The following is a 16,369-nucleotide window of genomic DNA, read 5'->3' on the forward strand; positions in this document are numbered from 1 at the left end:
TGAGTCAGCACTGACCCAGAGCAGCTAACCACACTTACAGAGGAAGCTTGAAAAACCTTCTCTGCCCTAACAGTAGACCTTAACTAAAAAAAAATAAAAATAAATTTTAAAAAAGAGTAAAAAAAGTAAAGCAAACTCTGATGATAGATAGATTCTAAGGTGAAAGAGAAGAACAGATTTCAAACCCTGAGGAGACTAAAGGCAAATTGTCTCCAAATGAAGCCCCAAAAGGTGATATAACTTGGTCCCCAACACACAAAGCTCTCCTAGAGAAAATCAAAAAGGATCTTAAAAGAGAGCTAGAAGAAAAATGGGGAAAGGAAATGAAAACTTCGCAAGAAGATTTGGAAAAGATATATAACTCATTAAAAGATAGATTTGATAAAATGGGAAAAGAAAACAACTCCCAGAAAAAGAGAATTTGTGAAATGGAAAAAAATTCCATAGAATAAAACAACTCATTTAAAAATTCAACTGGACAAGTACAAAAAGAAGTTAAAAAAGTAAATGGGGCAGCTAGGTGGCACAGTGGATAGAGCACCAGCCCTGAATTCAGGAGGACCCGAGTTCAAATCTGTTCTCAGACACTTAATACTTCCTAGCTGTGTGACCCTGGGCAAGTCACTTAACCCTAGCCTCAGGGGAAAAAAAAGTAAATGAAGAAAATAATTCATTAAAATTCAGAACTGAACAAATGGAAATGAATGACTCAATGAGACAAGAATCAGTCAAGCAAAACCAAAAAAAAAAAAAAAAAAATGGAAAAAAATGTAAAATACCTAATTGGGAAAACAACCAACCTGGAAAATAGATCTAGGAGAGACAATCTAAGGATTATTGGACTCCCTGAAGTCCATGATGAAAAAAAGAGCCTAGATGCTATTTTTCAGAAATTATCAAAGATGATGTCATAGCACTAATACATTGTTGGTGGAGTTGTGAAAGAATCTGGCCATTCTGGAGAGCAATCTGGAATTATGCCCCAAAAACTATGCATACCCTTTGATCCAACAGTGCTACTACTGGGCTTATATCCCAAAGAAATACTAAAGAGGGGAAAGGGACCTGTGTGTGCCAAAATGTTTGTAGCAGCTCTTTTCATAGTGGCTACAAACTGGAAGATGAATGGATGTCCATTAATTGAAGAATGGTTGGGTAAATTATGGTATATGAAGGTTATGGGATATTATTGCTCTGTAAGAAATGACCAGCAGGATGAATTCAGAAAGGCTTGGAGAGACTTGCATGAACTGATGCTGAGTGAAATGAGCAGAACTAGAAGATCACTATACACTTCAACAACAATACTGTATGAAGATGTATTCTGATGGAAGTGGATATCTTCAACATAAAGAAGATCCAACTCACTTCCAGTTGATCAATGATGGACAGAAACAACTATACCCAGAGAAGGAACACTGGGAATTGAATATAAAATATTAGCACTACTGTCTATCTACCCAGATTACTTATACCTTCAGAATCCAATACTTAATGTGCAACAAGAAAATTGGATTTACACACATATATTGTATCTAGGTTATACTGTAACACATGTAAAATGTATGGGATTGCCTGTCATCTAGGGGAGGGATTGGAGGGAGGGGAAAATTTGGAAAAATGAATACAAGGGATAATGTTATAAAAAAAATTACTCATGCATATATACTGTCAAAAAATTTATAATTATAAAATTAATTTTTAAAAAGATGATGTCATAGAATCAGAAGGTAAAATGATTATTGAAAGAATTTACTGAACACCACCTGAGACCCCAAAATTTAAACTCCAAGGAATATCATGGGTAAATTTCAGAACTATTAGACCAAGGAAAAAAAATATTACAAGCAACCAGAAAGAAACAATTCAAATACCAAGGAACCACAATAAGGATTACTCAGAACCTAGCAGCTTCCACTTTAAAGGATCGAAAGGCCTAGAATCTGATATTCCAAAAGGCTGAAGGAACTTGGAATCAACCAAGGATAAATTACCCTGCTAAACTGAGCATTTTCTTTCTGGGAAGAAGATGGACATTCAATGAAACTGGTGAATTCCATTTATTTTTTATGAAAAGACCAGAGCTAAACAAAAAAATTTGACCTTCAAATATAGAACTCAAGAGAAGCATAAAAAGGTAAAAAGAAAAAAAAAACTCTTGAGAACTATTTCTGTTATGGGTATACATAGAGAATACATGTATAATCTGATTGTACTGTTATAAAAAAGAAACGAAGTGGAAAGGGAATTGTAACAGAAAAAAATGGGAAAGTGGAAATAAAATGAGAGAAATTACATTTCAGGAAGAGGCAAAGAAAACCTAATATATTTGAGGGAAAGAAGGGAGGAGGTTGAATAATGTGTGAATCTTACTCTTATCAGATTTGGCTCAACAAAAGAATATTAGATATATTTGGTTTCATCAAGAAGCTTCTCACCTTATAGAAAAGTGGGAGGGGAAAGGCAAAAAAGAAAGGGGTAGTCTAAATAAAAAAGAAAACAGAAATAGTAGAGGAGAGGTATAAGAAAGGGGGAGAGTTTCTAAATGGGGAGGACTGCTTAGGCAACTAGTGCTCATAAGTAAAATACTGAGGAAAAGGGAAAGGGGAAAAGGGAACATAAAAGTATAATTTGAGGTTAATAAGATGACAGGAAATACAGAATTAGTAGTTTTAACTGTAAATGTGAATGGGATGAACTTTCCTATAAAAGGTAAGTGGATAGCAGAGTGGATTAAAAGCCAGAATCCTACAATATGTTGTTTACAAGAAATACATTTACAGCAGAGCAATACAGAGTAAAAGTAAAAGGCTGGAGCAGAATCTATTATACTTCAGGTGAAGTGAAAAAAGCAGAGATAGCCATCCTGATCTACATTTACAGCAGAGCAATACAGAGTAAAAGTAAAAGGCTGGAGCAGAATCTATTATACTTCAGGTGAAGTGAAAAAAGCAGAGATAGCCATCCTGATCTCAGATCAAGCAAAAAAAAAATTGATATAATTAAAAGAGATAAGGAAAGAAACTATATCTTGCTAAATGGTACCATAGATAATGAAGCAATATCAATATTAAACATATCTGCACCAAATAGTAAAGCATCTAATTCCTAAAGGAGAAGTTAAGAGAATTGCAAGAAAAAATTGATAGAAAACTATAATAGTGGGAGATCTCAATCTTGCTCTATCAGAACTAAATGAATCAAATCACAAAATAAATAAGAAAGAAGTTAAAGAGGTAAATAGAATACTAGTAAAATCGATATAATGGCTCTTTGGAGAAAATTGGAGACAGAAAGGAGTATACTTTCTTTTTGGCAGTTCATGGAACCTATACAAAAACTGACCATATATTAGGACATAAAGACCTCAATCAAATGCAGAAAGGCAGAAATAGTAAATGCATTTTTTTCAGATAACAATGCAATAAAAATTACATTCAGTAAAAGGCCAGGGGAAAATAGAGCAAAAAGTAATTGGAATATAAATAATTTCATCCTAAAAAATGAATGGGTGAAACAGCAAATCATAAACACAATAATTTCATTCAAGAGAATGACAATAATGAGACAACATACCAAAATTTGTGGGATGCAGCCAAAGTGGTATTAAGGAGAAATTTTATATCTCTAGAGGCTTACTTACATAAAATAGAGAAAGAGAAGATCAATGAATTGGGTTTGCAACTAAAAAAGGTAGAAAAATAACAAATGAAAAACCCCCAATCAAATACCAAACTTGAAATTCTAAAAATAAAAGGAGAGATCAATAAAGTTGAAAGTTAAAAAACTATTGAATTAATAAATAAAACTAAGAGTTGATTATATGAAAAAACCAACAAAATAGATAAACCTTTAATTAATTTGATTAGAAAAATAAAGCAGAAAATCAAATTGTTAGTCTCAAAAATGAAAAGAGAGAACTATCCACTATTGAAGAGGAAATTAGAGCAATTATTGGGAGCTACTTTGCCCAACTTTATGGCAATAAATTGACAACCTATGTGAAATGGAGGAATAACTACAAAAATATAGATTGCTCAAATTAACAGAGGAGAAAATAAATTACTTAAATAGTCCCATTTTAGAAAAAGAAATAGAACAAACTATTGATTCCCTAAAAAAAATCCCCAGGACCAGATGGATTTACATGTGAATTCTATCAAACATTTAAAGAGCAATTAACTCTAATACTATATAAACTTTTTGAAAAAATAGGGAATGAAGGATTTCTACCAAATTCCTTTTATGACACAGACATGGTACTGATACCTAAAACAGGACTAAAACAGAGAAAGAAAATTATAGAATAATCTCCTGAATGAATATTGATGCAAAAATCTTAAATAAAATATTAGCAAAGAGATTACAGAAAATCATCTTCAGGATAATACACCATAACCACGTAGCATTTATACCAGGAAATCAGGGCTAGTTCAATATTAGGAAAATTATTAGCATAATCGACTACATTAATAATCAAATTAACAAAAACCATATGATTATTTCTCATGTTTTTTTCCCTTTTGGTCTGATTTTTCTTGCACAACATGAAAAATATGGAAATATGCTTAAAAGTATTGTACATGTATAATCTATATCAGATTGCTTGTTATCTTGGAGAGAGAGGAGATGAAAAAGGGAGAGAGAAAATTTAGAATACAAAATCTTATTAAAATGAATTGTAAAAATTATCTTTACATGTATTTGGAAAAAGAAAATACTGTTGAGGAAAAAAAGCAAAGCAAAACAAAAAAATCAACGTTATTAAACTGCATGTTCCTACTTCTGAACACATCCTTAACTTGTACAATGATCATTTTTAAGGGTTTTTTTTTATTAAAGCTTTTTATTTTCAAAACATATACGTGGATAATTTTTGAACATTGACCCTTACAAAAACTTGTGTTCCAAAAATTTCCCCCTTTTCTCTATTCCCTCCCTGAGATAGCAAATAATCCAATATATGTTAAACAAGTGCAATTCTTTATACATATTTCTATAATTATCATGCTGAACAAGAAAAATCAGATAAAAAAGGAAAAAAATGAGAAAAAACAAAATGCAAGCAAACAACAACAGAAAGAGTGAAAATGTTATGTTATGATCCACACTCAGTCCCTATACTCCTCTCTCTGAATGTAGATGGCTCTCTTCATCACAGGATTATTGGAACTGATCTGAATTATCTCATTGTTGGAAAGAGCCATGTCCATTAGAATTGATCATCATATAGTATTGTTGTCACCATGTATGATGGTCTCCTGGTTCTGCTCACTTCATTTAGTTCATATAAGTCTCTCCAAGTTTCTCTAAAATCATCCCGATACTGGTAATTTCTTGCAGAATAATAATATTCCATAACATTTATATACCACAATTTATTCAGCCATTCTCCAATTGATGGGCATCCACTGAGTTACCATTTTCTGGCCACCACAAAAAGGGCTGCCACAAACATTCTTGCACATGTGGGTCCCTTTCCTAAAGGTTTGTTTTTTTTTTTTTTTTTAAGAGATTTATCTCATGTTTGGCTCAGTATTTGATTAGTATTTGTTATAAATGCTACATTCATAGTGACAATGATTTTTAAATGATTATTGACTTTAGTGCAGGGAACATGTATGATGTGTCTATCACTCATGGTCTCTGCCAAAGTGCATTGTAATCACCTACTGTGGATCAGAAGGCTTCTTTAGCTAGACTGCATAGTGTGAGTTGGAAAAGGTAGTTTGGGAACAGTTTGGGAAGGACTTGGGAAAATTAAAGAGTAATTTACATTTTATCCTAGAGGAGCAAGAAGAGCCACTGTGATTAACAGTACACATTTTTTATGTTCTGTGCCCTCGGTGCCTGGGAAAATGCCATCTAGAAAAAAGGGAAACTAAAGACAAACAACCAGGCCGAGAGCAAAGTTTAGGAAGGAGCTAATTTCCAGCATCCGGGCGAAAAGTCGATTCCCCAGATGGTGATAGGAAGACATTTGACAGGATGCAATTCCGCACCGGTGCAGCGGGAGGAGCCAGACCAGAGCAGGAGCAGGTCCTTCTGCTGGAGACACTCGCTCACTTCGGGGTGAGAGGGAGGAGCCCAACCCTAAAATGGCACAGCGGCGAGCGTTCTCCCTAGCCAATGGGAAATCAGGTTAGTTTGGGGGTACGGTCCTGGGGCCCAATGAGAGAGTTGGGTGTAGGCGAGGGGCAGCCGGGCTCGGAAGAGGGGGTGAGGGACGGTTGGGACCGAGGCTGTCTTGAGGGGTTGCGGGGCGCCGCGGGGCTGAGGCCGGGGTCGGGATGCGGACAGTGAAGCGGCAGTGACTGGAGCTGCCGCCAGACATGAACTCGCTGGAGCAAGCGGAAGGTAGGGACGCCGGCACGCTCGTGTCTGCCCACCTCCGCCCAGTCGGAAGCTGCTCTCCTTAAGCGAACCGAGGAAATTGGAGTGGGGGGAGGTGGGAAACTGAGACCCTACCCCCAGGGTGTCCAGGAAGCTCAGGGCCCCGGAGCCGCCACCGGGGTTGGGTGAGGCGGGACTCATGTCCTTTGAGGAAGCCTGTGAGTGCTCCCAGGAGCCCCTAGGACAGCTCCGGCCCAGCCCCTCGGTTCCGAAGAAGGGGTTAGGACTGACTGTCAGGCCGTCTGATTGGTTTCGTGGGTTGTGTGTATATTAATTTCCTCCAGTTGAGAGCAATAAACAACTCTTAGTTTTGCTTCGCTATGGTTTCGGATACTAATCGTGGTAAGAACTTCCATCTCTCTTTGAATTTCACCCACCTTATGTAAATTCAGATCTTAGACTCGTGTTTCCGATAGTATTCTCTGCTGCGTCTTTTAAGTGTAAAAGAACAACTGTCTTAGGTGGGTGTACGTAACTTCGTGTGTGTGGATGCATAGATAGATCTCTGTATGTTTTTGAGGCAGTGGGGGAAAAGTGGCTTGCCTAGGGTTACACAGTAGTAAATATCTGAAGTCCCCTGTTCGAGGGTCACAGCTCTGTCCTCCGCACCACTTACCTGCCCCAACTTTTCTGTTTTATTAATAGAAGAATAGACAGGTTTGGGGGAGGAGTCTGTAGGGAAAGCTTCTTATGGAAATTCCATCCCTAGATGCAGATCAACAACTCTGATTAATTTATAGCCTGGAAAGTTGTCTGGTCTTTGAGAGACTAATTAACTTGCTTAACACCGCTGGAAGTATCTGAGGCAGGACTCGACTCCAGGTCTTAATTGGATCCTAAGCCAGTCCTCCATCCACACCCTCTCGAGTTGAGGGAATAGCTCTTTGTAAATAATTCCAGGTCTGAATTCACTTTATGGCAGGGCTTTGAGTCAGTCATTGTTTTTTTTAATTGTATAGCTATTAATGCTATGAAGTTTAATTTGAAAGCCCCCTTCCAACTTGTTTAAGGTTATGTGACTTTCATTGAAGGGAAAATGTCTCTCAAATCAGTTATAAACAACTGTTAAGTCTGCTAAAACCCCATATGTTATTCAGCAAAATGTTTAATTTTGAATTATGTTTAGTTTCCAGTATTCCAAAAAGAAATGCAAGTTTAGTAGTTTTTTCTTTCAGTCTAGTAGAGAGAACTCAGCTGAATGTTCAACTCTCAATATAACAATATGTAGCATATATATAACATATATACAGCTTTTCAGTAAGTCAGATGCCTCAGTTTTCTCAATATGTTAAATGGAAATAAGAAATACTAATTAATGCTTAGAGTTAAGGTAATGAACAACATGTAACTTGACTGAATGTAAACATCTTGTAATAATTATACTTCAACTTAATAGATAAAACCAATATCAGTGACTAGTATTCTTAAATGTTTTTGCCTTAGATCTCAAGGCTTTTGAGAGAAGACTTACTGAATATATTTCTTGTTTACAACCTGCTACAGGACGTTGGAGAAGTAAGTTAATTGATTGTTTTCTAAGAGAAGAGGAATTAATATTCAATATTTTTTCTTTCTATAGCAGTAATTTACTTTGTTATAAATTTTATGTAGAAAATACATATTTTGCAAGATGTCACTTTGACTTTTCTATTAAAATCAACTGTTCAGGTTGTTTATATCTTTGTCATTAAAATATTTACATTTATAATGTTTTTAAATTGATTTAAAATAATTGTAATAAAAATGTCCCAAACTACTGACAGTTTCCTAAATTATTAGTTAATAATAAAAGTTTTAATTAGAAGAAACATTGTAGAGACTATGAAGTAGAAAGTAAGTGGTCTTTATAGTACATAGTACTATAATTATGACAATTTAGTTTGTTTTTGAGGCAATTGGGGTTAAGTAATTTGCCCGGAGTCATACAATCAGTAAGTGTTAAGTGTCTGAGGCCAAATTTACACTTGGATTCTCCAGGCTCCAAGGTTGGTGCTTTATCCACTATGCCATCTAGCTGCCCATTATTGCATTTTAGAAGGTAAAATACAAATCCTCTGTCATTTTCATTAGGATGTCCTGTACTCTAGGCATGGTACAAAATTTAGTTCAAAATACAGTTTTCTGTAGAAATGTAAAGATTTTTCTTAAAAATGTGATAACAGATAAATGTCAACATTTAGTCTGTTCTATACGTGTTCTGAATATTAATATAACTTGTTTCTTAGATTGTTAATGCTTTCTAATCCTTCAACATCTTTATTAATTTCATTTCTCATAGTAATTAAACATTTTTCTCTTCTGCCTAATGAATTCATGAAGAATCATTCAACATAAGCTCTTTTTAGCTCTCTTCTATTCTTCACAGATTGTAGTATCATCACCCCCAAGCTTTACTGAAGTCACAAGAGAAAAGGTTATCACAACTATTCAAGAAGGCCCTTGATCCTATATCATCCCACTTCTTTGAGACTTTGGTCCAGCAATTAACACTTCTCATGCATCTTTATTCTCTACTTTGATACTAGCCTATAGATAATGTTTAAATCATTATAATCTTAAAAAAAAAAAATGTCCAGCTATAATAATCACTCCTCTCTAATTTATTACTAAATTTTTAAAAACTTATCTGCATGTACCTCCATGACCTCATTATTTAATTTATTCTCTTTCCCTTTAATAATCAATAAATATTTGTTAAGCAAATATTATCTGCAAGGCATTGAGGTTACTTGTATAAACAGTGAAATAGATAGTTCCAACTCTTAATGAACTTATGTTCTAATATAATGTTATATTACATTTTAACCCCTTGCAATCAGCCTTCTTTCCCAGATGTGATACTGAAACAGTTCTCTCAGAGGTTACCAGTAATGGAATTTAACTAACATATCCAGTGACCCTCTCATTCTCATGACCTTTTGACCTCTGGAGTTTCTGACATCAAACATCTCCACCCTATTGGATACTTTCTGGTTACTTTCAAGATATCTGTCTCTTTTGTTTCTCCTACCTTTTTAATCTCTCCTTTTGCCTTTTCTCTTCGCCCTCTTTCCCTCTCTCCCCCAATCTGGTCAATTACATAAAAGACCAGCAATTTTCAGTGGCTTCATTCTACTTTGCCTGGCAGTCAAGAATCTCTACAATTCTATGCTATTTTGTCTTAATATCTATGAGGCACTAAACAGACCAAAATTCTGTCTCCCCTGAACATGCCCTATATTCTACCCCATCTATAACTTTTTCTTCATGCTATTTCCTATTTCTAGAATGTCTTCTCTGCTTTTCATCATCTGTTGAATTCCAACCTTTTAAAATCTGAACCCAAAGCCAACTATAGCACTTTGTTTTGAGATGGTTCTTGTTTATCAAAAACTGTTACAGTTTTCCTTATAGCCTTATCCAACTACTAGATTGTAAGTTCCATAAGGGCATGAACTCCACGAGGATTTCTTATATAAATTTGCATCTTAATATCTGTCACAGGAGATGCTTAATGTTCTGAACATAGTAGGGACATAATGAATACTTGTTAAATGAATTCATGAATGGCTCCTACATTATACCTCAGAAGTCAATAACATCCAAATACCAAATACTATACATATAATTGCATATGAACACGTGATTTTCCCCACACTACTAAATACATCTGTGTAATTAGAGCATTTTTTAATGGGTTTATAGCTTTGTCATTTCTCAATCTTTCTCCTTTTTAAAATGTTTGCTTTCAAATCAGTTTTGTTGAATATTGAGAGAACTTGATCATAACTACTTTTTTAAATTAATAGCTTTCTTATTTTTCAAAATGCATGCAAAGATAGTTTTCAACATTCATATTTACCAAACCTTGTGTTCCCAAGTTTTTTCTCTTTCTGCTGCCCTCCCCTAGATAGCAAGCAATAAACATGAGCAATTCTTCTAAACATATTTCTATATTCATCATGCTGTGCAAGAAACATCAGATCTAAAGAGGAAAAAAAAACCAAGCAAACAAATAGTTTAAAAAAAAAAAAAAAGGTGAAAATATTATGCTTTAATCCACATTCATTCAGTTTCCATAGTTCTCTCTGGATGCTGAAGAGATAGCTCTTCCCATCACAGGTCTATAATTGCCCTGAATCACCTTGTTTGAGAAGAGCCAAATACATCATACTTGATCAATGTATAATTTTGTTGCTGTGTACAGTATTTTCTTGGTTCTGTTCACTTAGCATTGATTCATGTATCTGACTACTCCTTTAAAAAAAACAAACCTGGTAGGGCAGCTGGTGATACGTCGAATAGAGCACCAGCCCTGAAATTAGAAGGACTTGAGTTCAAATCTATCCTCAGACACTTAACATTTCCTAGCTGTGTAACACCAGGCAAGTCACTTAACCCAAATGCCTCACCAAAAAAAAACTAAAAAACAAACAAACAAAAAAAATATGGTGACCAAGATTTTAGTCTTTATTTTATGAGACATTGTTAAAATAGCTCTCTATATATGTACTGACTAATACCATATAGTAAAAAAAAAGAGAAAGAAAAGAAAATGGGGGGAAAAGGAAGATTATTTATTTTTGAACATTTTGGCTAATTGGCTAACAAGTTTAACCTGAAAATTCATTTTGTTTTAACTATTAAAGAAAAATCTTTTAAAACTTAATTCAGTATGTTTTCTTAAGTTTAGCAAAATGAACATAATTTTTAATCTTTGAAGATTCAAAATTATACATTGTTACAATTAATTATAAATATCACTTATATTAAATTGCTACTGAAATGAGATGATATATACAAAAACATTTTGAAAAGCTAGAAAGAACTATATAAATGTATATTATAGATTTAGAAAAAAAATTTAATATCCTCTGGAATTAATTTAAAATGATCACATCTCTAAAATAGATAAATTATCTTTTAATTTGTCCCCCAAATGTAAGATAGCCAAAAATATATATATAATTAATTTGAATTTTGTCTCATATTCTGATAATATAAGCTTGATTTCATTCTTTTTTAAAGTCTGAATGTGCCTTTTCAAATAGAATAAATAGTTATATATTCTCTATTATGTGTTTTCCTTAATTAAAAAAAAAATGTGAAATTTTTATTATGGTAGAATTGTTATTTTGATTTTTTAGGATTTCCAGAATAGGCATACTTAAAACTCTGAGAATCTTGCTTTCACAGAAGTATTGTTTTTTTTTCCTACCTATAATTTATATTCCATATATCCACTAAGTTTCTTGAAGAAAATGCTGATCTTTAGTTGACTTTTTTTTTTTTTTAACCGATTCATCTATATTTATTAAGAAGGAAAAATCTTTTAAAAGTAGTTCTTGAGGAACTCTCAGGTTTGATAGTTTTGTTTTATTTCTGGATTCAATCTATGTTTTCATGTCATAGTTACATGATTTTTTTTTTTTCTTATTTTTAAGCTTTTCTTAAGTCCATTAAACCCAAGTCAGAATGGCACCTCTGTACCTTCACTTGAGTATTGGAAGTTCACAGTGAAAGTTGAGTTTTTTAAGGCTATATGATATGACAAGTTAGAACATAGGTTACTCTTTTCTGGTTTAATGCACTCAGTACTGTTTACTACAACTCTCATTTTAATAAGCATTGCTTTAACTGGTATTTAATAAGTGTATTTGTTTGCTAATTTAGTTTTTATCTTTCATCAGTGATTCTTATAGTGGTGTCTGTCTGTACAGCTACTGGTGCCTGGAATTGGTTGATAGATCCAGAGACACAAAAGGTAGAATTAATTTGGATTTTTTTTTTTTACTTTAATATGAATGATTTTTTAAAATTAACTTTATAATTATAATTTTTTTGACAGTACATATGCATGAGTAATTTTTTTTTACAACATTTTCCCTTGTATTCATTTTTCCAAATTTTCCCCTCCCTCCCCTAGATGACAGGCAATCCCATACATATTAAATGTGTTATAAGATAACCTAGATACAATATATGTGTGTAAAACCATAATTTGGATTTTTTAAAGAAAAATGCATAACACTAATGAAAATTACTCTTTTTATTCATTTACCAAAAGCAAAATAGTTGGTAGCAATTTTTGCAAGGACAAGCAAATTATGGTATTTTTATCTATGCTTTTGCATGATATAAAACTTTTTGCTCAGAACTTAGAACCTGCAAGTTTAGTGACAGTGTTTTATTTGTTGTTCATTAGCAGCTTACTTACAAGAGTTTTTATTTTCACAATTTAAAAAATTTTAAAAATTTCTGTTTTTTTCCCTCTTAAAAAGGCCATCTATGGATCTTTTAATCAATATAAAAGGAAAATTTAGTGGTAGTTATAATTTTTCATAATTAAAATCATAGAACTTATATAATCTAAGAGTTTACTTAATATGTAGGGTTAATAATTATACCATTTGGGATAGAGACATTAAAAAGAAAAACTGCTAGACAATTAGAACTGGGCCTATGTTTTAATATAAACCTTTGGTAGGTCTAGCAATAATATCACTTTCTACCATTCTTTAATATGAACCATCTTCTCCAGTAAGGCTAATCCCTCAATATCTCATTAACATATTAGGTAAACAGTGGAAAGAGTGCTGGCCTAAAATCAAAGGATCTGGGTTCAGAAATCTCTGTTACTTGAAGCCTGTGTTACCTGGGCAAGGCACTTAATATTTTACGGATTCAATTCTTCATCTATGAAATGAGAAAGCTGAATTAAAATCCCTTCCATTTTTTTTTTCAAATTTTTCAAAATTTATGATTCTATGCCTTTACATTGAAATGATTTTTCTAATCATCTAAATGCAATCTGTTTTTCAGTTTACACACAAAATCTACCTCTTCGCTGAAATCCATATTATTGGTTTCCCTCTTCTCTGAATTACTATATCACAGTTATGTGACTTGATTTAGCACTTACTTATATATAGTGTTATATTGCTTACCCAATTTGTTTCTTGTTAGTTTAATCTTACCATATAAATTTTAAGCTCTTGTAAGTAGGCTCCATATTTTGCCCTTCTATTTAGTACTAGATAAATATAAGTATTTTTTAAATACTAATTAAGTGGGTTTAGTGATTACACTGATTTTGGTGTCATAGTGAATTATAAGGATAAAATGGTGATACATTTTGAACGATTCACTAAATCTTTAGACAACATAACAATAAAGGAAACTAGGATTATTTTAATTAACTTTGTTAGCTTAGAAGATAAAAAGACTAAAAGGAATATATAGGTAAGAGTATAGTTTAAATAATAAAAATATAATTTTGAAAATAATTAAAGCTTTTTTGATATAGGTATCCTTCTTTACATCTTTATGGAATCATCCATTTTTCACAATCAGCTGTATCACTCTAATAGGGTTGTTCTTTGCTGGAATACACAAGAGAGTGGTAGCACCATCAATGTATCCTTTAAATGTGGCTGAGTTTTATTCTGGAATCACTATTAAAATACTTCTGCCTGACATTGTTTTTTAATTTTCTCTAAGTAATGCTATTTTCCTTTGACTACATATATGCAGTATAGCAGCCCGATGTCGAACTGTGTTAGCAGAATATAATATGTCTTGTGATGATGTAAGTAATTTTTTTACTTGAATGTCATATGTGAAATAAACTTTTTTCATGCAAAACATATTTCCATTGTATATATATTTTTGGGAAGGGGGATGCCAGAAAAACAAAATTAAAAAAAAAAATGCTTCAGTCTCAAGAAGTTAAAAGTTTGTTAGTTCTCTCTCTAGGAGTAGATAAGAGTCCTTTGAATTTGACACATACAATTGATAGCAACTTCATCTTGGGATTCATGTTTGGGATGGTATATTTATAATAGTAATTCAGCAACTGTTCATTTTATAGCTTAGCATTAATTTTATTTCTGTGTAATGGGAAAGGGAAAAAAGATTTACAGGCAAATTCTAGGAATACAAGTATGTTTATTTTGTTTCTTTTAAAATATTGCCTCTGTGATAATTTATTGTAAAGTGAAAAATGCAAAATGCCTATATATCTTCAAATATTCAAAACTTCTATTTCCAGTGTGGTAGAAATTTAGGTCAAATGTACAGCTTTACTTATGTTCTGAAAATTTTTTTACATAGTTTTGACATAAAATATTACTCACTATTTACAACAATTATTTATTTCATTTAATGGATCATTGATTTTCCAGTTAGTCATCAAAAAGAAAAGCCATTTTTGGAAAAAAAATAAAAGAAACCTTGTGATTGAATGCAAAATTTATTTCTAGGTCATGAATAACTAAAGATATTAGAATTTTTTTTAAACATGTATAAAGTTACCCTCTTTTCTTTTTTTCCCCAGACAGGAAAGCTTATTTTGAAACCTAGGCCTCATGTTCAATGACGATCTCTATACATTATCATGGGACCTGAAACAGCCTTTCTTCAAATAAGTGATGCAGCGAAAAGCCATACAGGATTCCTTTTACAGTTATTTATATGAAAGTCTTAGCAACAACTGACAAGAAGTGTGCAATATTAATCCAGACCGTCTTGATGATTTCTCATGTTATCAGTGCTTTTGGTACTTTTTGATTACCTATATTTCAGTATTAGTGTCACTTTAGTACTTCATTTTCTGCAAGAGTAATTGCAGATGAAGTATGTATCTTGGTTACTAAGTTAACGCTTAGAGACAGAACCTCATTCAGTTTTTATAATGTATTTTTGCAAACTACTGTAAATAGCAAATCAATGCCAATGTTAAGCAAAGAGAAAACATGTTGTATGGACCTTTGTTCTTCTGCACCAGTATTTAAGGAACACCTACTTGCCATTCCCACAGCTTTTTTATTAATAGTTACCACATATGGCTGTATCATTTGTTCTCCCAACTTATTCTTTAAATGGTCTTGTAGGAAAGTAGATTAAAAATCCCATCAAATTGAACTTAGGTTGAAGAAAAATTCATCTCCATTATGTTGTAAGAAATTACAGATATTTTGAGATACATTTTTTGTTAAACTGTATACAGAATTTTAGCCACTATTGTGGTTTTACTTACAGGTTCAACATTTTCATTTATTGTTCAGTATACTTTATAAATATGTTTTTAAAGTACTCGTAAGAACACTTCACAGGTTTCTGAATACGAAAATTCAGTTACAAATTATGTAGTGTTTTGGAATTCAGTAGTTGTATTGTTTTAGATAATTGGATTTTATGCTGTGGTAGTCATAACATTACACTAGTATTGCAGATGTGTAATTTATGATCATATTCCCCCATCTGAAAAGGTAATATGTTAACAGTGCCACAAAATAGTCTACAATTCTCACTACTTAGAGAGTAAGTGTTAATGACATACCATGTATGCACAATAGCCACATGTACTATAATAGCCCATAAAATTAAATTACTGGGATTGCTATAAATATTTTAACATTCTGGTGGTGCCTTTTTATTTGTAATTATGAGAAGGTTTTGAAAAGGTTTAAATTCTTTCATAAGCATCCTTTTAATTTCAATTAACAAAATACCTGAAATTACAGCAAAAATTTAGTTTTTTAAAAAATGCTTTAATAAGGCTGCCATTCAGTTTAAAATTAATCTCCCAGCTTTTATGTGTATAAAATGTTATTCTTTGATTGAACTACAGCAATAAAACCCTCAGCTCCTAAGAAGTCTGAGAGGATGTTGTCTATTCTCATGTTTCTATATTGTTTTATTTTCTGTAAATATTGTAGGTAAATATGTGCATAAAAATTAAACACTTTATATATATGTAAATGAATATTCTGTTGGGTTTTCCTTGTATTACAAATCTTTATGAATAGATTTTAAAATATGAAAACAGTTTGTCAGAGCATTTATTAGTTACATACTTTACTTGAACTCGCTAATCAAGCAATTCTCATTTTTAATCTTAAATTTGCTCTTAATAAGGAAAATTGGAATTTATTATTCCCTCTTTTTTATATAGATTATTTTTAAAATGTATGGAATGTTAGGGTTAGATGAGAAT

The 16,369-nt window shown here is 32.5% G+C and overlaps 1 protein-coding gene across 3 annotated transcripts; it reads left to right on the forward strand.

Annotated features, from left to right (window-relative positions):
- Positions 1-5,612: 5,612 nt before the first annotated feature.
- CNEP1R1 (CTD nuclear envelope phosphatase 1 regulatory subunit 1) lies at positions 5,613-16,134 on the forward strand. Of its 3 annotated transcripts, none has more exons than XM_074293340.1 (6): positions 5,613-6,141; positions 7,837-7,908; positions 12,063-12,136; positions 13,679-13,788; positions 13,906-13,960; positions 14,708-16,134. In XM_074293340.1, exons 1-6 carry the CDS (start codon positions 6,099-6,101, stop codon positions 14,747-14,749), a joined length of 396 nt encoding a protein of 131 aa, XP_074149441.1. In that variant the 5' UTR covers positions 5,613-6,098; the 3' UTR covers positions 14,750-16,134. The 3 variants fall into 3 exon arrangements, with proteins under 3 accessions (XP_074149441.1, XP_074149442.1, XP_074149443.1); XM_074293341.1 differs by lacking the exon at positions 5,613-6,141 and adding an exon at positions 6,148-6,357; XM_074293342.1 differs by lacking the exon at positions 5,613-6,141 and adding an exon at positions 6,196-6,735.
- Positions 16,135-16,369: the final 235 nt, after the last annotated feature.

This window comes from Sminthopsis crassicaudata, chromosome 2 (genome assembly GCF_048593235.1).
Source record: "Sminthopsis crassicaudata isolate SCR6 chromosome 2, ASM4859323v1, whole genome shotgun sequence".
Taxonomy (NCBI): domain Eukaryota; kingdom Metazoa; phylum Chordata; class Mammalia; order Dasyuromorphia; family Dasyuridae; genus Sminthopsis; species Sminthopsis crassicaudata.

Coding starts and splice junctions, on each gene's coding strand:
- CNEP1R1 (XM_074293340.1), top strand. CDS start 6,099: ATGGCACAGCGGCGAGCGTTCTCCCTAGCCAATGGGAAATCAG. Junction 12,137..13,678: donor TAGATCCAGAGACACAAAAG/GTAGAATTAATT, acceptor TTTTTGATATAG/GTATCCTTCTTTACATCTTT. Junction 13,961..14,707: donor ATAATATGTCTTGTGATGAT/GTAAGTAATTTT, acceptor TTTTTTCCCCAG/ACAGGAAAGCTTATTTTGAA.